The following is a 21,632-nucleotide window of genomic DNA, read 5'->3' on the forward strand; positions in this document are numbered from 1 at the left end:
ATCTTTATTGTAGTTATATTTGATCCTTTTCCCAAAGTGAGACTACTCTTCACTTCTCCAGTTCTCAGGGCGAACGTTTGAGGTGTGTGATTAGGTGCTTTTTAGAATATTTTTCCAGGTTAATGCTTTATGGAGAAGGCAGAGTGCCAGTATAAGATTCCAAGATGAGTCAGACAGCGCTCTGTTCCAGCCTCAGGACTCCCACCTACCAGCTAGCTACACAGAGCTGAGAGCAAGCTGACGGTGGAATAAAATGGCAACTGCCTAAACACCTAATGAGATGTCCTGTCAGGACTGGATGCTCCATGCGCAGAAGCTCCTACTATTTGTTAGACTTCAGACACCTGTTATTCTATTCTGTGAAAAAAGGCAATGGGACAAATAACAACAGATTCTGCTATGTCACCTCAGGTTACCACCCTCAACTTTTCTGGGCCTTCAAGAGCCTCTGTAAAGCGAGAGCCAACCCATGCCAGCAGCATGCAGGTTCCTTCACATTCTAGAGGACCCTGGTGAGCTTGTGCAATTAACCTCACTGGCTCTGCTCCCTGGAGGGGCTGCTGGGAAATTAGTCCTGCCCCATCTGCTGCTCGAAGTAAGGTATCCTTAGCTGGAGGCCCCAAAATACCCTGCTGGAGCACCATGCTGACAGCAAAAGCCATTTCTTCTTCTTGGTTAACCATGATTCCTAACACAGAAGGAGAGAAGCAGAAGCTAGCAGTGCGTGATTCCACTCTCCTCCCGCCCTGTTGACTTCTCTCAAAAGGTTCTGAGTTAAGAAAATCAAGTTACCCCTCAGAGAGGGCTGGAACCGCTACAAGGTTTGAGGTTCAAATATGATCGGGAATTGACTGGGCTGAAAAGGAAACACGAGCGTGAGACTGAGGTCAGATACAAGGGATCCCCTAACCACCACCACCACCACCACCACCACCACGGAGGTGGTCAATCTCCACACCAGGTGGGAGCTCCACCAATCAGGGGGCCTCCAGTGCACAGGAGAGACACTGCAAAGCAGTGGACATACAGCCTAACAATCCTGTGTGTAACTCCTCTCACCCCTCCAGGCCAGCCAATCATATGATGAACACTCACAGAATTATGAGACACAATCTCCTTTTCCTAGAATATTTTAGCAGCTAAATATTCTAACTTTCAGGAGGTAGAGCCCTAAACATTTCTCTCTACCATCTAGGCTTTGTTAAGTATTGACATCTGATCAGTATTGTATTAACATTTCCTGCAAACTCTGTCTTGAATAAACAGACTTCCAAGATAAAGTTCCTATGAATCCTTCTTTTCAACATCAAGGGAGATAGATGCTATAGCATCCTATCACCAACAGACCTTAAGAAATATCATGTAATAGTGCAATTTGTTTTTCAAATCGACAGCAAATAAACTCTTTGCCTTGACCATCCAACACGCCATTCCTCTGCCCACTGCTTTGGAATCCAAACCAACTTTTGATACTTCTTCAAAGGTTTGATAGATTGTAGGAAAGTCTTGAAAACCATTCTTACCATTTATCTGTAATCTTATTTGCCATTAAAAATTGGCTGTATGTCCTGGGGGAAATGCAATTCTCTGATTCATTCCTATGAGACTAGTTTAGAGCAAGAAAAATACACAAATATCTAAGGAGGGAAATGAAAACAAATCAGGCTCTTCAGCTTTTATGAGCAGGGGAGTCAGAAGCTCCTCAGGGCCTGATGTATCTCTGAGAAGAAAGCACTGCTTGTAACCAGACCCTGCTGAGCTCCTCTGAACCTGAGTTTCCTGAGCCAGAGGCAGAGGCACAGGCAGGTGGAAGGGCAGTGACGATCCCCCACCTTCAGATGGGACTGCCTATATACTGAACCACTCAGTAACGGGTGTGCAGTAAGGAGCAAATGAGATACTTCCTACTTCCTGACATTTGTGGAAATAGCCATCATTATGTTTACAGCAAAGGACACTGAAAATAAAGACACTTTTGTATTTCTAGATGGGTACTTCCTTTACTTGCACTTGCATATATAGAAGGAGGGCTGTCCAGCCTGCAGCCCGTGGGCCCCACAGGGCCCAGGATGGCTATGAATGCAGCCCAACACAAAATCGTAAATTAACTTAAAACCTTTTCTTACTCATCAGTTTTCGTTAGTGTTCCGTGTATTTAATGTGTGACCCAAGACAGCTCTTCTTCTTCCAGTGTGGCCTAGAGATGCCAAAAGGTGGGGCAGGAACAACTGCAGAACAGTAACTTTAAGTCATCTTTACAAAGCTTAATAAAATGGAGTTTTCTTCCATGTGTCCCAATTGAGAGAAACAACTGGTGGCTTAGCATAAGGCACTGATCATGCCAGCTGGGTAAGACACTTAGTAACGTTTCCCAACAGGGAATTCTCTAAGAGAACGGCATGACTGAAGTATTGTACTCTGGAACCAAAGCCATTACAACATATTCAACCCAGGCACAGCTACCACTTGGCGGGGGTGGGAGGAGCAAAATATATAAAAGTTTAAACCTGCTACAGCTTACATCTAAGCACCAAGGAAATCAAATAAACAAACCCAAGGACAACATAAAGAGTTATCATCTGTTTAGGATGTCACATACTATCTCTTTACATCTTTTTTTCTTCTTATATCTTATTCATGAATAAGACCAATCTTCCCACATTCTAGCTGGTAACTTTTGCAGGCAACGTAGTTTTTGAACTTGCTTCTCTACAAGTGGGACTTTAGAACTGAATACATTCTTTCATCATTCAGTCTGGCTGCAGCTGTCCCTTCCACGGTCTGTTCTCAGATACTTCCCCTTCCTTTGCCTCTTTTCTTCTCCCCTCCCTGATAGAAGTATCCCAGGTCAAAGCACAAACTTGTTAGTTACATGTTTTTATACCTTTCTGACATAATCATAGGCAGGAAAGAATGATTTTTTTTTGCTGGTTTGCCTTTCCATTGTTGAAATATTTCATAATTAGAATACTTAACCTCTTAAGTGGGCCTTTTAAAAACGTTAAGGGCAGTTACAAAAGGACAAAGACTATATGATACCTTTTTCCTCACAGCCTTGCCAACCAGATATGTTGTCGTCACCATTATCATAGGTAAACTGTGGTATCACATGTTGTTTAAATTTGCATCGCTAATTATGAGCGGGATTGACCATCTCTTCCTGTGTTGACGTACAGCACACACGAACACACACAGTGAATATCCAAGTCTTTCTTCCATTTTTTTTACTGGGCTTTTCATTCCTTAATTAAGGAGCTCTTTATACATTATAAAGATAAGCCCTTTATCTGTGAGATGTTGCAATTATGTTCTCCCAATTTGTCAGTGTTTTCTGACTATGTTTGTGAGGTTTTGCCAATCTAGCAAGGGTGTTTATCTTGAGGTCCAAGGATGTCAGGGCGCTATAAACCTTCTGAAATGGTATGTCTGATTTTCTGAAAGGCATGCAGCATTTCCAAAGGGTTTCCAAAGGCATTCAGATTTCCAAAGGGTCCTGTGACCTAAGAATGATTAGGAGCTATCGCTGCCATGTCTGCCACTGAGCCAAGAGAACACTTCTGTTTGACAGCCCCCAAATTCTTGAAAGCTTCTCTTGATTTTTCTCTTTCCTGAGAAGACATGCCAAACCTGGTCTCCGCTGGTGTGTTTTCAGGTTGTGTCATTAGTGCAAATTTTTGCCTAAGAATACATTCCTAGTTTTCTATACTCTTTCCACATGACACCAGGCTCACCATGCGGAGAAGGGGCCAGGGTCCTCTTTGGCCAGGAACCCCAACACTGACACATTTCTTGCTTCTCCTCTCACCCCACACCCACCCAATCCTGGTGGCATCTTGAGTGCATCTGAGCACTGTGGGGATAGGGGACTGTGAGTATGACACTCTAGCTACAAGAAAACCAGAACCCAACAGACCACCACAATCCCCTCTCAATCCGGGAAACACATTTCTGTTCATGTATGTTAAGAGCAAATTGGCTTTCCTTGGCTTCCACACCACAAAGTTAATTCTAAGTGATCAGCTAAAACCTATAGGTCTTCTGTTTCTCCATAAATACTGCTTTTTTCACTTGTGGAGTTCAATTTATAGAACCAAGTGCAAAATCTGACATTTATATCTATTAAATTTCATTTTGCTTTACAAAATTCATAGGATTTACCTATGGTGGAGTTGGAAGGGAGAAAAGGGATGGGTTTTTAAAAGGAACTGAGGGAGCCCTGCCTGGTGTAGCTCAATGGATTGAGTGTGGGCTACAAACCAAAAAAAGGTCACTGGTTTGATTCCCAGTCAGGGCACATGCCCGGGTTGATGGGGGCCACGTGAAAGGCAACCACACATTGATGTTTCTCTCCATCTCTTTCTCCCTCCCTTCCCTTCTTTCTAAAAATAAATAAATAAAATCTTAAAAAAAATTTAAAATAAAAGGAACAGAGGGAAAGTAATTTTCCAGTTTTTTTAGGTTGGGTGTTCCATACATGTATGGATGTATGTGTAGATGTATTATATTGTGTTCATTACACTTTGCCATTTATAGATGCATAATTTTATTTTATACTGAATATTACATTAAGAAACTTTCAACTTGTTAGACTCAGCCCACCATATCAAGAAAAAACTTTTATATCCTGAATCTGTTACCCCATTCATTTTACTATGTTATTAAGAGTAAATTATCACAGGATAAAATCTAATTATTACATTATTATTTAATGCTTTACCCTAATTATCCTAATTATGGTCAATATATGTAGCCTACTGCAACAATCAATTGGCCTGGAACCTGTGCAAAGAAAGGATAGATTTATCAGGTGGGGAAAGAAGCCTAGACCAGGAAGCTCAGAAAATATAAATTATTAGTGGTTTTAGAGCAAAGGTTGGCAAACTACAGCCTGCCGGCCAGTGCTGATTACAACAAACAAAGTTTTATTTATATAGCCACATTCATCCATTTACATACTGTCTGTGCTTGCTTTCACTTTATAACTCTACAGTGGCAGGGCTGAGTAGTTTTAGCAGCTACCACGAGTCCTGCAAAGCCTAAAATACATATTTGCTACATGGCTCTTTACAGAAAAAGTTTGTTAACTCCTGGTCTAAGGCACCATCCAGGTGAGAAAGCACGTTTTCTAGTTCACTCGGCAGATCTTTCTTTTAGGAATTGGGGTCCATCACAGCTCTCCACCTAACTAACCCCTCTTGCTCTTAATTCAAACTCACAAAGAGAGATTTCCTTTTTCCTACAAAGTAAAGATTCCACTTTTCACTGTGTGTTAACTAAAGAACTGGCTTTCTGACTGATACTTTAGCTGCTCACGCAGTGGGTTAGCATTGATCAGTCCTTTGGAGACCATCACCTCTGATGTACAAAAAAAATAAAAGTCAAGCTTCTGGACCTGCAAAGCCAAGGGCTTGCTTCAAATATATGACAATCCTTTTAGGGTACCCGTCCTACGAAGCCCTACCTGAATCGACAGCCTCCCTCAAAGACACCTCTGTGCCGTCCCACTCCATGATGTTATCACTAATCAGATGCAGAAACACCACGTGACAATCACAAAGAGATTCAACATTTCATATATAGTAGCTATGTCAGAGAAGTGACACTTTTGCATTAAACAAGCACTTCTTTTCTCAAGTGTCTAATGTGAATCACGTTTTAAAAGATCATCAAAAAAAAAAAAGGTAACACCAAAATCAACATTTTGGAAATGTTTCAAGAATAAATCATAGGCTACCTGTCAGCATCTGCACTTCATCATGTGAAAGGCTGCTCTGGAAAGCTGTCATTCATACTCAACTCATCTGAAGCAAGATCTCATTTCTTACCTGACTTGAGCTGATCTTTTCTTCAGCGGCTGTGGGATGTTGACATGGGTCTTCCTTTGCTCCCTCACAGGGGTCTCTTACAATTTCCACCTGGTTCCCTCGATCTCTGAAGACCTTTAGCTCCATGCTCTTGGTTTTCTCTTTCCTATCCAAGATCTCAGAAGCCACAGAACCTCCTGCTGTGGAGTCCACCAGCCCACACCGCCCAGGCTCTCCCCCATGATCCAAGGTCTCAAGGGTTTCTTCACAACTTTCCGCAGGAGTCCTCTGCAGCTCCAAGGGCGCTGCCCTACTCTGACTTACAAGAGAGCTTGAGGCTCCGGGTTTTACATCTGGAAACAAACTTGGCTCAGGGTCAACATGAAGCTCTTTGGAGACACTCACGGGGAGTTCAGAGTATAATTCCTGTACCACAGCAGACATGGAGGAATCAAGTGGAACTGGCTGAGTCTCTACTCCGGATGACAGCATTAGGGCAGATGTAGATTATGGAGTCAAGTCTTACATCAAACGGTTCACCCTGACACAAATCAAAGGAAGGGATAAAAGTTTAAAACTTTTCAGGGCAGAAGAAAGCTGTCTCAGCTCAAACTGGCGAAAATAAGGACAATAAATTCTACCTCACATGCCGGCATTACTTGGCACCAAAAAAACCCTGTCTTTAATAGATAGAATTTGTGGGCTTGGGGTGGTGAACACAAAATACAATATACATATGCTGTATTGTAACATTGTATCACTGAAGCCTATATGATTTTATGAACAAATATCACCCCAATAAATTCAATAAAAAAGAGATTGAATTTGTGGAAAAATAAATTCCTTAAACTTTTAATAGACATTTGTCTAATCTCAGTTCAAATACTGCCTTATGAACAATTCTCAATTTAAATCTGGAGAGCCAGCAAATACTGTGGAGAGTAAGACATGTCTAAGTATCCAAGAGACAGACCTGAATTAGATTATCAAAACAGCTTCTTCCTTGTTTTTAGGGCATGAACTCTGCCCATTCTGTTCACCGCTACATCCCCGCTGTCTGGAATAGGTACTTGACACATGGGCACTCAGCCACAGTTGCTGAATGAAATATGTACTAAGGGACTCTGAAGAATTGATTCGCTCACAAGAATTTGAAGAATCTGACAATCCTTTTAGGGTACCCGTCCTACGAAGCCCTATCTGAATCGACAGCCTCCCTCAAAGACATCTCTGTGCCGTCCCACTCCACCATGTTATCACTAATCAGATGCAGAAACACCACGTGACTATCACAGAGATTCAACCATTTCATATACAGTAGCTATTTCAGAGAAGTGACCCTTTTTCATTAAATAAGTACTTTTCTCTTCAAGTGTCTAATGTGAATCACATTAAGATACTTTCTGAAAGAAGATCTAGAGAAAATGGAATTCCATTCCTTCACTGCTCACCAAACACTTGAGTTGTATCTATGGCACAAGACACTACAAAACCAGCTCTTTAGCAGAATCCTTCTTGACTTTTATTCAGCATCTTGAGATTTTCTAAGTGCCTTCACAGACACCACTCATGTGATTCTCACAATAAACCTGTGAGCTGAGTAGGGTAGCTATCATCTTCCCGTTATAGATCTTAAAATCACACCAGAAGTCCTGGCTGGTATGGCTCGGTGGACTGACTGCCAGCCTGTGAAACGAAAGGTCACCAGTTTGATTCCCAGTCAGGGCACAAGCCTGGGTTACAGAGCGGGTCCCCAGTGGGGGGTGTTCAAGAGACAACAGATTGGTGTCCAATCAATGTAGCTCTTGCACACGGATATTTCTGTCCCTCTTCCTCCCTCCATTTCCCTCTCTAAAGATAAATAAATAAAATCTTTAAGGTCACACCTGAAGAGGTTAAAAATGACCTGCCTCAAATATTACAGTTATCTGAGAGGAAGAAGGGGGATACTCAGGGGACTTCTTTTGAAATGGGAATGTTTAATTTCTTGTATTGGGCAATGGAAACACAGCTTACTTGCTGAAATAATATTTGTATCTAGTTCATCATACTATATAATAAAGTAGTCCACACACACACACACACACACACACACTCTCTCTCTCTCTCTCTCACTTATGCAGAGCTAGGAAGTGGTACCATCACAACCAAGGTTTCCTGGTGCATAACGTTTCCATTTTAGTCTACCAATAATGTGTGCAGTTTCCATAAAATCCATTTCGACCTGACCAAGGTGGAGATCAGTTAACCAAATAACAAACTGCATGCTTTCATTCGTGATGCCTTCCCTAACCTGAAATAAGAAGAGAAAGGATGAGAAATATTCAGCAACTCAGAGTTTATAACAAGGATTTACTGGAGGTATTGGTGGGCATATCCCTTCAGCTAAAATGCACACAGGGAAGGATGTTTCAGAAAGTCCACCGATTTCTGCTCCTACAACTTCCTAACATCCAGCTTTTCCCCCAAATGGACATATTACGTGCCAGTAAAATCCAGCGCTGGCTACTGAACTGTCTCACCTTCTCTTCCCTGAGCACAGCCAGATTTCTGGACAGGAGGCGCTTTCCAACACACCATGTGAATCCTTACAACCCAGTTTCCTTGGTCTCTCTCTCTGTTCCTACCTTGATTACCTGGGGGAACCCACAGGTCACTTATACAGAGACACATGCTCTGTCTCCAAGGGAAGAAGCATTCACTCTTTGAGTGCTCCTGGGTTGACGGAAGATCCCACCTTTTCACCTGTGCTATTTGGACTGAAGCTTGGGGCTGAGCAAGAACAGACGACAGGTCCCCTCATTCTGGACCATTCTGCCTTTCTCTTGGTTTTCTCAACTGTGGTGGGTAGTTTATTCACATTCATATGATTTCATCCACTGGATGCCCTTAGTGTTTTTAAGGGACCCTATTCAAATGTAAAAGGATGTAATGCTACACTACTTACTTAAACACTAGAAATTATAGGAAATCAGGCTGCTGGCCCACAAACTTTAGGTAACACAGGAAGGCTGATAAATAAACTTCAATCTGTCCTGGTTGGTGTGTGGCTCAGTGGGCTGGGTGCTGGCCTGAAAACTGAAAGTTTGCTAGTTCAATTCCTGGTCAGGGCACATGCCTGAATCATAGGCCAGGTGTCCGGTTGGAGAGGCAACCGAGTGATGTTTCTCTCTCACACTGATGATGTTTTCTCTCCCTCTCTTCCCCTCTCTCTAAAAATAAATAAATCTTAAAAAAAAAAAAGCAGCTTGAATCCAAAAAAGAAGCAAAGAGTATGGCGAGAATCAAGTGAGACTCATACAGCGCTTAGAGAAATGCATCCTTTTTGGAGCTATAGCCTTTCCCTTTTCCCTCTAGTTCCAGGATATTTCTGGGGGCACTTGAGGTTTCAGGCCATTTCATGTGTGTACATGTGTATGTAGGGGTTAACAGAGATAACGCAGAATTGCTATTTGATGCCCCCCCCCAAAAGGTAGGAAGTGCTCAATTTTAATTTGGTTCAGTTTCCACTTTCCAACAACAAAACAGAGTTTTTTGTTGTCACAATATATAGGGTGAGGCAAAAAGTAGATCTGCATTTGTTCACATGGAAAATAATACATTAATAAATGATACAACAGGAATAAACTGTTTACACACTCACAACTACAAACCTACTATTGCCCTGCCCTGTGGAGAGCCCAGAAGGTTGCTGCAGTGTGAGACACTGCGCGGAGCAGCTCTGCTGGTGGAGATCGGCTCCGGAGGTCTGCCCACCTGCCTGCTCTGTGCGCCACTGAAGGGCCGTGTTCTCGCAAGTCTGATCCTTGATACACCTCTGTTTTCAGGCTTCACTTTTTCGATGACCTCACCTTTTCTTACAGGTTCTCTGCTATGAGGATGACTCAAAACTATACCTCTAGGCACGGGTAACCACAGGACTTAGCAAGCCCACTCCTAGTTATAGACCCAAAAACACATATTCACACAAAAACTTTCGTGAATGTTCACAGTAGCACTACTTGTAAAAGCCAAAAAGTGCAAAAAGCTCAAATGTCCATTAATTGGATGAACTGATAAAATATGATCTATCCATTCAATGGACTATTTACTCACTATAAAAGAAATAAAGTACTGATTTATGATATATCATGGATGAACCTTGAAAGCATTATGGGGGGGAGGGAGAAGCCAGTCACAAAAGACCACATATCATGAGATCCCATTTACACGAAATGTGCAGAGGAGGTGTATCTGGACTCAGAAAGTGAATTAGTAGCTACTTAGTGCTGGGAGTGGCAGAGAAATAGAGAGTGGCTACTAATGGACAGAATGTTTTGGGATCAATAACAATGTCCTAGAATTGATTGTAGTGCCCTGACCAGTGCGGCTCAGTGGGTGGTCAGGGAGGGCACATGTCTGGGTTGTGGGCTAGGTCCCTAGTTTGAGGTATGTAACAGGCAACCATTGATGTTTCTCTCCTCCTCTTCCTCCCTCCCTTCCCCTCTCTAAAAATATAAATAAATAAATAAATAAATTTTTAAAAAGTAAAATTGAGCCCTGGCTGGTGTGGCTCAATGGATTGAGTGCCAGCTTGGGAACCAAAGTGTCACTGGTTTGATTCCCAGTCAGGGCATACGTCTGGGTTGTGGGTCAGGTCCCCAGTTGGGGGGGGGTGTGTGAAAGTCAACCACACATTGATGTATCTCCCTCCCTTCCTCTCTCTCTAAAAATAAATAAATAAAATCTTTAAAAAATAAAATTGATAGTAATAGCTGCATTTGACTATGCTAAAATCCACCAAATCCTATAATTTAAGTTCTTGAATCATATGGTGCACAAATTGTAACTTAATAATCTGATGAGCCCTGGCTGGCATAGCTCAGTGGATTGAGCGCGGGCTACAAACCAAAGCATCACAGGTTTGATTCTCAGTCAGGGCACATGCCTGGGTTGCAGGCCACAGTCCCCAACAACCGCACATTGATGTGTTTCTGTGTTTCTGTGTTTCTCTCTCTCTCTCTCTCTCCCCCCCTCCTTCCCTCTTTAAAAATAAATAAATAAAAAATCTTTAAAAAATTTTTTTAAAATAATCTGATGAAAAACAAGAGAAACCTATTCCTTTTTTCAAGATCCTGACCAGTTTTACTCATAAGGATGGTACCCCTTAAACCTAACATGCCTAAAACAGTCCAGTCAATCCATGAAATAATTAAGCCTTATTACATGCAAACAGTTATGAGGAACAAGAATGAATAAAAGGCCCTGAGTAAACTTACATGCTTATTTTTGACCCTGTTACCCCTCTCAGTAATGACATCCCCACTAACCTAGAGCTCAGACTTGAATCCCCAAACTATATCTGAATTTCCACTTGCCTTTCAATTAGCACTTGGCAACCTGCAGACTCAGATCCAGCAGTTCCTCTAACAAATCCCACTCTTCTCCATCCCCATGGTCCTAATTCAAGATTTTTTTCTGAACATGAACTCATGCAAAAACACACACTGGCTAACCATTTTTATCACAAAGAGGCAATATTGATAATCATATAGAAGAGTTCAAAATATTCCTCAGGAGAAATGGCACTTTTACCCTCCCTGTGCCTCCACAGACACTGTAAGCTCACCTTGGCCAAAACAACTTTAAACGCTTTGGTCACTGAAAGATAACTTCCAATTTACAGAAGCCGAAACCCACAGAATTATCCTATCTCTCAATGCTCTCCCTTATTTTCAAGGGGGTAATTCCAAGAATTTCAACCTGTCAAACAACTAGACAAATTGGCTGTCAAAGCCAAACAGACACTCCCTTCTCCTTATTCTCCTAGCCCAATCTGGTATCTCAGTGGAATCTGCAGTTGAGCCACCAAGAACAGCTGAGTCAAGGCCTTGGCTGGAACCCTCAGAGATGGAATACTATTTAGATGCAAGCCTAGAGTAACAGCTTAAAATGATTCTCAGCTCACCAGCTTGCATCACTAAACTCTTTTTTCAATGTTTTTTTTTTTTTTGCCATCTATCAAGATATTGGTAATTCCAGAAGACTACAGAACACCCAAAATTTTAGCATGCAAATACTTCAATACTAAATCTCTGCACACAATGGAGCAATTAAAAATGGTGTAGAAATACATCTCTACATAGAAAGCTGCCTGGGCTACTTTATCCAACTACATAAACATCAGGGATCTTTTTAGTAAAATATATATGCACATAAAAATGTTTGAAAGAATATATAGGAAATGTGTGGAAGAATATACAAGAAAACGTTTGAAAGAATATAACCCAACAGTGATGGAACAATGGGTGACGGAATCATGAATGACTTATCTGTATGTTGTACTTTTTTTTTCTTACAATGAGTGTGTATAACATGTTAAAATTTTTTAATTAAAGATTTTATTTATTTATTTTTAGAGAGGGAAGGGAGGGAAATAGAGAGAGAAACATCAATGTGTGGTTGCTGGGGGCCATGGCCTACAACCCAGGCATGTGCCCCGACTGGGAACCGAACCTACAATGCTTTGGTTTGCAGCCCGCGTTCAATCCACTGAGCTACGCCAGCCAGGGATGTTAAATTTTTTAAAACATTATTTCCCAAGATCCAAATATGTACCTATAAAGAATAACTGTAACTGTACTATTTTACCAGTATCTTCTCAAATGTCAGCTCTCTGCCTCAACTATAAAAGTTTTTTACATTAAATGTCAAATAACTTCAAGTAAGAGGAAGAGTAAAACATGCTTATAAAATGTAAACAGGGATTTAGGGTTTAATCTTTACTAATGACTTATAACCCACCTATCACGTGAGGGCACCAGAGATAATTATCTAGCATAAGCAAAAAGTAACCCAGAGATTCCCAAGCAACTCCTGCCAGCTGCTATTGGCCTGTCCTCTTTACCATAACACAGATAAGATTTAGATTGTTTAGAGAATGGATTTTTTGCTAAAGGAAAAAAAATGACTGATATTTATAGAGAGTATGCAGTGCAGTTCTTCCAATAAAAGACATTCTTTTGAACTGAGAACAATCCTCTCCAGATCTTTGTGTTTCAAATGCAGACGCCGAGCTGGGTGCAGCCTAAGTGCAGGTTTCCCTGTGGGGAGACCAGGGTCCCTATCTGGCCACGCTCTTAGTTGCATGGCCTGCAATGTGTCACTTAAGCATTTTAGGCTAGTTTTTCACATGTAAAATTAACAAAGTAAACAGAATAATCTCAAAGGTCCTGCTGTTCATAAAAATCCCTCTAAGTAAAACTTCTATTTCACCGTTTCAGCAAAGCCCACCTATAGATACCAACAATGGTGGTGCAGAGCTCAGACTGATCTCCATTAAAAACACTCAAGGGCAAACGGAGGTAATTTAAGAACACTTTACATACTAAAAAGATAGCTTTTAACTTGTCTTCAGGGCAACTTGGCAGGGTTAATTCCTATCCCACGAAATAACATAAGCCAGAGGGGAAAAAAAAACAACCAGTGAAAGATAACACTGCATCTCTCAGTCTCGTTAGAATACATTTCATAAAACCAAAAACCTGACAAAGTGACAATTTTTACTTAGTTGTTCAAACATTCCTCAGAACCAAAGTTCTGTGGGAAAAGTTTGTAGCACTAAAGAAAAAAATAAGGGGAAGAAGCAAACAAAGAAAACAGCAGAACAGAAAACCATGTGCCCCCCTAATCCTGAGTCTGAAGGGCTCCCCTCCCTTTAATTCCAGCGCAAAGGGGCTGCTCTTGACAAAAAGAAGAACAGTTAATAACACTGGGCGCTGACAATGCTCACAATACTATTGTGAGCATTGTCAGGCCCTCAGAATTTCACAACACCCCTTTCACCTTGAGAAAGGGGCTTTCTTTCCCAAAGATTGAGACACTATAGCCAATTCCTCCATGAGGGAATTCAGGGGAAGGGGCCTCCTCTTGAGGGACAGAAAAAGAAGAATCTTTTAAACAGGATCTCCAGACAAGCTGCAAGTGGGGCAGGGAAGCCCATATACTTACTAAACAGGGCCCAGCTGTTCAACATGGAGTGTGCAGGAAATCTCAAAAGCATCAAACACTGTTTCCCTTTTCCTCCCTTTATTAGCATGCAGCAAAAGGATCCCTGTCTCCACACAGGGAATGAAGGAGTGAAAATGCTCCTGATTTCTACTGACAGCCTTTCTGCATAAAAGATTGTAATTTCTTTTTCAAAGGAAGAGAAAAGAAACCATCTGTGCCGCTCTAAATATACAGCAGAAAAGGAGTTCTCCTTTCAAAGGTATTTTTCTTGGGAGAGCAAGAGAAACAAGTTGGAATCTTCCTCTCTGAAGGAGGGGGCTAATGGACAGAAGGAAGCTTTTCTGTCGCTAGAGCAAGTAGAGGGAGCGGGAGAGGACATCTCTAAACAGTGAGGAAGTGATAGCTTCCTTGAACAAAGAAAAGGCTGGCTTCCCTACCTCTTGGGGTACAGACTTGTTTCCAAAAACAAAGTCTTTTTTCCTGATTATTCTAATTGAGGCCCTCTTTGTTAATTGGGGGAGTATGGTAGGATCTAAGAGGATTAGAAGTGCCTCTTTCTCCACCCCAGGGGTAAAGCCTCCTTTCTCGTGAGAAAGGTTGGCTTGAATACTTGCGATGGGGGTTGGGGCTTGGGGGAGATGGGGTGGGGATGGTGAGAAAAGACATGCATGGAAAAATCTGTTTCTCTGTGGATGATATTAGTTTCCTTTTTAAAAAACAAATTAAGTAACAGCAATAGCAACAATTGACCAAAAGGTTATTACTATGTACTAAGCACTGACACAAATTCTCCTTTACCTCTTATGACAATTCCATGAAAAGAGTACCCAAATGAGAGATGGGCTGAGTGAGAAAGGTGAAGCAATTAATTCGTTAAGGTCACAAAGACGGGAAGTGGGAGACACAGGCTAACAACAATCACACTGCAAACGCCAACCGTGCCAAGGAAAGGAGCTCACTGCACACCAGGAGACGTGGGGGAAGAGAAGCGAGGCTCACTCCGTGTACTGACTGGGGGAGGGGAGAAAGGCTGACTTCTACCACCGCCAAGTACATTCGGGGTCTTCCTTCCTAGATCTCGGGGTAAAGGTAAAAATAAAGGAGGAAAAGTAAGTCTGTCTTTCCCAGGGAAGGGAGATACCCTCTGTCACTTTTAGGCAAGTTGAGTCTCGCTCTTTACTTGGGGGGCAGGCGCTGACCAAATCGGGGCGGGGCAGGGGGGAAGGTCTTGTTTGAGGTTATCTTTTAAACCCTCCTTAAAATAAGTTCAAAATCTCCCTCTCGCACCCCAGGAGCGGGTCTTGCTCTGCTGATAAACGCACTGAAGCCGAGGAACAGCGTACGTCCACGACAAGGGGCGTCGCTCTCCACGAAGGAAGTTGGGGGTCTCCTGCCGTAACGAGGCTGAAGACGAGTATCTCGCCTCCGTCGGAGCCATGACTTGGTGAAGCAGTTTCCCCTCACGACGCGGAGCCTGGTCTCCTCCCTCTCCCCGGGTCGTTCCGCTGCCCGCAGCATAGCCTCGGTTCCCTTCGGCACCCCGAGAGAGTGGGGGGGGGCGGGCTCCCCCGCAACCTGCACCTCCCGGTGGACGGTCCTCTTAGGGTGCAGTGGGGCGGGGTGGCTGCACCCTAAGCCTTCCCGCCCCCGGCCTCTTACCCTGAGGCCTGCTCCGCGGCCCGCGCTCGGCCCCGCCAGCCCGGTTTCTGCAGCCGCAGCCCAGCCGCCGCGAAGTCTACCTGAGCCTACCGAGCTAAGAGAGCCCAGGGGCGCTCCGGCCGTCGCCACCTCTTCGTCTCTATGGTCCTCACCCCTCCTCCCCGCACTTCCTTATCCGGGGTCTGAGACAGCCAAGCGGGCTCGCCCAAGTTCCGCCCCCGCAGGGTGCGCGCGCACCCCGTTAGGTTGCTCTTCCAGCGTCGGGCCCGCCTGCCCTGCTTTAGCTGGGTTCGTTTTTTTGTTTTTTGTTTTTTTTATGCCCCGCCTCTGCGGCCCGTACTCTTAAAGCGGAACACACCTTTTTACTTTTGCTGAGCCCCTAGGGCCCCGAGGTTGTCTCTATTACCAATACCCCGAACCAGTCCACCATTTCTGTGGCCTGGACGCTGCAACTCTCGCGGCCTACCGCGTTCCACTGTGGCAGCCCAAGAGATCTTTACAACTGGAATCAATGTTTTAGGTGCCCCCACCCCGTTCTTGTCACATTGACCACTAAATCTAAATGCTACCTCTCTGCCTCCAGTCCTTTAAGGCAAGGCATCTGCTTTTAATTTATTCCTAGCTGTAACACCAGGTGAAGTTGCCCTGTTTTGTCTCTTTATTCTTTATTGTCTGTCTCTTTCCACCCTTGTGTATTTGGTTCATCATTCTTTGCTCAGCACCTACCGGTGTCCTGAGTAAGCAGACACACAACAGACATTTGAAGAAAGGTTTGGGAGACTTTAATTCTCCCTTTTCAAAAAGGAAAAAAAATTTCATTTATTTTTAGAGAGGGAAGGGAAAAAACGAGAGAAACATCAATGTGGGGTTGCCTCACCAGTGCCCCCTACGGGGGACTTCTTCCACAACCCAGATACGTGCCCTGACTGGCATTCGAACTGGCGAACCTTTAGTTCACAGGCCAGCGCTCAGTCTACTGAGCCACACCAGCCAGGGCTAAGTCTCCCTTTTCTAAACATGATATCTCTGAACCCACCAACGTGTGGGCCACTAGAGCAAAGATAAAGCTTTCCCCAGCTTAGTTAAGGCTGGAGATACACAAACTCAAATACCAACCCTGTTGTTTACAGTCTATGAGTCCATATATCATCTCCATAGATGTACAATATTGGGCTGAATTAACTAGAAATTCACTTTAAAACATTTCTGTTTACAGAATCTGCTTCCTTAGGTATTTCTCAGGCAAGTTATTTGTCTATTGAAGGTGATTTGAGAAACCCAGTTACTTTGGTTTGCCCTTCTGCCTCTGGCTCTAATATGACTGCACAGCACCATTATTCTTGTTTTATTTCAGAATGTGATTATTTTGTACAGCATACATTTTTGTATTAATTTTGATTTGAAAAGGTTGCATTCAATAAATATTTATCTTGTTCACTGAGTTTTCAGGAGTTCCAGCCTCCCCTTACCTTGACCAGCTTTAGATAAGTTTTAAAAATCTCAAAATTTGTTTGAGGTGTTTCTCAAGTTTTTACCAAATTAAAAAGTGAGATATTTGCATTTCTAAGATATGATATCCATTATGCACATCTCTGAGGAGAAGAAATCAAATTCTCCTGAGGCACAGGGAGAGAGAACCCCATTAGCTACGTCTGGGATGGAAGGACTTCCCATTAGTCACTGCTGCTAAGAACGGAAAAAAACCCTGGGGGATTTGGGTGAGTCCCTGAATTGGCAACATAAAAAGTCTTTTACATGTAACATTTTTGCCCCTGAAAAACTTTGCAACTGTTGCAGTTCACTTGATTATGTTTCCCTTATGTATAAAAAATTACAATGATTTAATATTTTAACTTGTGAATCCTGAAAAGCATGGATGCTTAATTTAAGAAAGCTCTTACTCGTCTTGCCACTCCCGTCTCCTTGTGCTATGCAACGGATTTTTCTTTCAACATTAGAATTTTCCCGAAAACCATAGGTCAATCAGATGGAGCTGAAAACTTGTCAGACGTCTTTGGCCAGTTGAGGCACAGCCCACAATGCTCTGATTTTCTCCTGAAGGAGAGAAAAATGTCCCGACCACTAGGAGCTTAGGCTGAGCCCCCTTGGGTGTGAGATGAGGATGCGGGTTAAAAGTTCAGTCTTCAGAGCCAAGTCAGGATCCATCCTTGCTTCCTTCCGAGGAGTTTCGTGTCCCCAGTCTGTTTTCCCGTGTGTGAAACACGATGATCTGCCACCTAATGGAGATGTGATGATTACATGAGGATGTCTGTGAAAGCTATGGTAGCTATTATTTCATAGCCACACAGGCACAAACATCATTTGGGGTTTGGACTTAAAAAGACCCCCAAAATGGATACTTCCCAGGAGTCGCACGTGCTCGGCCCTTTGCATTTCATAAAAGTTCTCCCAGAACCTATCTGGTGCCTCTCAGTAGCCCTGTGAGGCCAGACGAGGTCTATAACATTCCCTTTATAGATCCGTGGATTGTCCCGACTTTGGCTTGTTGGGGGAGTCACCAAGTTGGAAACGAAGATCTCAGGCTGATCTGTTTAGGAACGTCTTCTAGACAGTAAAAGACTTCTCTCTAGAGCGGGCGGTCTTCTGGCAAGCAAGCGGGAAATGCAGGGGGCAACCGGAGCTGGGGGCCGCACACGAGGCCCCGCCCCCGGCGTAAGCCCCGGATGAGGAAGCGGTGCGGACACCGAGAGGAGGCGGAGGCCCGGCCAGAGAGGCCCGGGGCAGATGGGCGGGAAAGGGGCGGAGCATAGGGGCGGAGCCACCGGAGCGGCGCGGGTTCTCAGGTGAGCGCTCCTTGGCTGGGGCGGGCGGGTTGGCCCCTAGAGCTCGGGCACGAAAGCTGCACGGGCTGTTCGGGCGTAGGTAGGGCGTCCCAAGGAAACGCGGGGAACCTGGCGAGGGTCCGATCCTCGTTGCCCCGGCTTGAAGCGGGAAGGGGCTCCGGAGCTGCTGGTGAGTGGAGCTGCCAGCCGGGGCCCGGGTTTGGGGAACAAGAGGAAGGGGGCCCAAGGCTCCGGTTCAAGTCTTGGCCTCACCCCCTATCCCGCTGTGTGACCTTAGACAAGACTCTTTACCTCTCTGAACCTCAATGGACTCAGCTGTGAAATGAGTGTCTGTGGGGGAGGAACTGATGAGAGTTTATGTAGGCGGAGATTTGAGGAATGAACCCTTGCCTTCCTCCCATTTATCCTCTATTTGCCCAAGACATTGACGGCAAAACGTGAACTGTGGGAATGCCTCTCAGTCTCTGAATGACTTTGGCCAAGTCCCTTGTTCTGGCGCACACTTTTGGCATTTACTGAATAAGTGTGCTTACCTCTTAAAGATCTCTTTATTATTTGAGTTTTATTGTTGTAGACAGAGTCAAGGTAATGAGTGCCCCATCCAACACAAGTTTTCCCTTAGGGAGTGCGATACAGAGAATGTTTCCTTGGAGGTTGGACTAGAGCCTGTCTTGAATTTTCCCTGGTTCCCAGATTCTTTGGTTCTGTTTTTTTCTCCATCCATCCTTGTCCTTGGAGGAGTGATTTCATGCAAGGGTTGGTTCCACCTCCCAGCTAAGCAATACCAGTATTTTTAGTAGCTTAATATCAAAGAGCAATCGCAAGGAAAAGTGTGACAGCCCTTTTGTTTGTGTTTCAATGGCAGGGCGTCAAGATGACTTCTCTCCTGCAAGCTTGGAACAGCTGAAGGAAAAAACAGTACAAGATGAGAACAACAAAGGTCTACAAACTGGTCATCCACAAGAAGGGCTTTGGGGGCAGTGGTCAGTATTGATTGGTCTTTGGGAGTTGTGTGAGTTGGCTGAGGTCCTGGTGTGTCCAGTGCCTTGAAAATTTCACACTGGCCCATGGGACAGTGGAGGCTAGACAAGCAACTTGTCCAAGTGAAGCAGCAAGTGGAAAACTAGCAGGAGGTCTGGGGAGCACAGGCCTTTTCTAAAAGCATTCGCACCTCTGACTTTTAAAGAACATTGTGGATTTTCCCAGTTTGCTACCCTTTATTTGTATTTTTTTATTATGTGTTTACTGTATACGTTCCATGACATTTCAATCTGCACTGGTTTGGCAGAAAAGAGAAACTTACATTCAATGAGAGAGAAATAGTCGATATGCATAAAACAGATATGATCAAAACGTGAAACTGTGTGGCTTTGAGGCACAGGGAGAAGGGGCAGAAACACACACAGTGTGTTGTCCTGCACTAAACCAGGATCGAGGATCAGCTCTGCTCTAACATTCCCTGTGACCTCCAGCAAGCCCTTAGTTTACCTTATCTACAAATCCATGTGCTTTAGTATGGTTTCTCTGTCTCCCTTATCACCTTGAGTCTATAAATCTGCAGAACAGGGTGGCAGTAATAAGACTTTATTTTGTAAATAAATAGTTTTACCTCTTTCCTAATAACCTTATTTGCTTCAGCAATTGGAATTAACAGCCCAATGAGTCTTTCTAAAATTGTATTTTGGTATGCATTTGCACCAAAGGTGAACACTGCCAAAAAGGAAATGCAGTAGTTTCTATGTCATAAGGTGTTGTGGGGAGCAAGTTAGATGATGTATATATTTAGCAGAGCACCAGGCCCCTTCATGCAGCTCAGTAAATGTAGCCACTGTTATTACCAGGGTAAGGATATACCAGACATTGATACATTTAAAACAGTTTTTGCTAACATACGCAATCTGTTGTTAATATTATATTTGATATGCAGTTGATGCTGCCTAAACATTGGTGAAGTAGAATCGACCAGCCAACAGAAACAACTTTTGGTAGAGGGAAGGATATGAGGATAGAGTATATACAGAGCAGGGCAAAAGGGGGTTTACAGCTGTGAATATGCGAAACACAGTTTATCCTTGTATTATTATTTATTAATTATTGCACCGCTGTCCACATAAACAACTGTAAACCTACTTTTGCCCCATCCTGTATAGTGTTATATACAGTGTATATGAGTCTGCTTTTTCATGTCCACAAGACAAAGGTGGCTAGTGTGGTACGCAGTTTCCTGCAAGACTATAAATACACACCCAACAAATACTAGGGGCATACCTGTGCCAGACATAAAGGTTATGAATATGACAAGTCCCTTGTCTTTAAGGGGCATTCAGCTCCATGAGACAGACGCGCAAAAAGGAAATGATAAAGCAGAAGGGAGTTCATGCTCAGAGAGCTCAATTCAGACTATAGAAGTTGGGGGAGGGCTTCACAGGGAATTTGGCATAAAACTGTCAATGGAAGTAGTATGCAAAATAAAATTGGGGGTTAACCCAGTGCTTTGCTTTCCCAGGCTGAATTTTTATGGGGTCTGATTATATTTGAAATCTAGATATACTTGTCATGATTTTAGGATAATTAAAGGCCATGTCTTTCCCCAAAAATCAAACGAGAAAAAAAATCATTCCATCTTGATGGTTCTGAGTATGTTGTACTTGAAAGAGTTCTCCTCCATCCCCAATGAGGGGCAGGGGTAAAAACAAAACAAAACAAAACAAAACATGAAATTATGTCCACCCTTTATTCCAAGGAGACCCTTGGATCCTAATGTAAACTGATACCTGAAGTCTTTCCCTGTTCAGGTGCTGTCCTCCAAAGTCTCAGGCGTTTTATTTGGCTTGATTTTTATGACTTATGAAAGGTGGTGGGCTTTAGGCAGAAGGAGCTCTGGACTAGTCAGTCCTCAGTCCTGGCTGTGTTGTTAGTAGCTGTCTACCTATTCTATATTATTTCCTCATTTCTGCTAGGTCCAAAGATTTATTGTGAGGGTCACGTTAAGACAGTATTTTTGAATAATTTTGGATAAGTACAAGAGATTGTCCTATAATACAAAACCTGATCAGATTGTGAGGACCCAACATGAGAAAATGCACCACAAGCTGTCACCTAAGTGAGTGTGTTTTCTGCTTGGGATTGCTGAATTGTCTTTCAGATGATGAGCTGGTGGTGAACCCCAAAGTGTTTCCTCACATCAAGCATGGAGACATTGTGGAGATTGCCCACCCCAATGATGAGTACAGGTGAGTGTCTGACTAGGATCAAGGGAGCTGACTGAGTGGCTATTTCCAGATGATATTTTGTTTAAAGGGCTTGAAGGGTGAGACATCTCTTTGCTTGGATGAGAATAAATCTGTCCTCTAGGATTTGGTAAACCAATAATCTT

The 21,632-nt window shown here is 43.4% G+C and overlaps 2 protein-coding genes across 18 annotated transcripts in view; one reads left to right on the forward strand and one right to left on the reverse strand.

The window, feature by feature from the left end:
* The window catches only part of PRR14L (proline rich 14 like), a 48,628-nt gene extending 33,019 nt beyond the window's left edge, over positions 1-15,609 (reverse strand). The window contains exons 1-2 of one of the 4 annotated variants that reach the window (XM_028527378.2): positions 15,453-15,609; positions 5,826-6,345 (exon numbers count right to left, since the gene is read on the reverse strand). In XM_028527378.2, the coding sequence (XP_028383179.1) occupies positions 5,826-6,296 (471 nt within the window). In that variant the 5' untranslated portion in view covers positions 6,297-6,345; positions 15,453-15,609. Of the gene's footprint in view, positions 1-5,825; positions 6,550-15,452 lie in introns of those variants that run through there. The other 3 variants (XM_036013682.1, XM_036013683.1, XM_036013684.1) reach the window with 3 other exon arrangements.
* Positions 15,610-18,211: 2,602 nt separating this feature from the next.
* The window catches only part of DEPDC5 (DEP domain containing 5, GATOR1 subcomplex subunit), a 92,703-nt gene continuing 89,282 nt past the window's right edge, over positions 18,212-21,632 (forward strand). For 6 of the 14 annotated variants that reach the window (XM_036013686.1, XM_028527496.1, XM_028527495.2 and 3 more), the window contains exons 1-3: positions 18,264-18,425; positions 19,122-19,239; positions 21,402-21,489. In XM_036013686.1, the coding sequence (XP_035869579.1) occupies positions 19,182-19,239; positions 21,402-21,489 (146 nt within the window). In that variant the 5' untranslated portion in view covers positions 18,264-18,425; positions 19,122-19,181. The other 8 variants (XM_036013685.1, XM_036013687.1, XM_036013691.1 and 5 more) reach the window with 4 other exon arrangements.

This window comes from Phyllostomus discolor, chromosome 13, assembly GCF_004126475.2.
Source record: "Phyllostomus discolor isolate MPI-MPIP mPhyDis1 chromosome 13, mPhyDis1.pri.v3, whole genome shotgun sequence".
Taxonomy (NCBI): Eukaryota; Metazoa; Chordata; class Mammalia; order Chiroptera; family Phyllostomidae; genus Phyllostomus; species Phyllostomus discolor.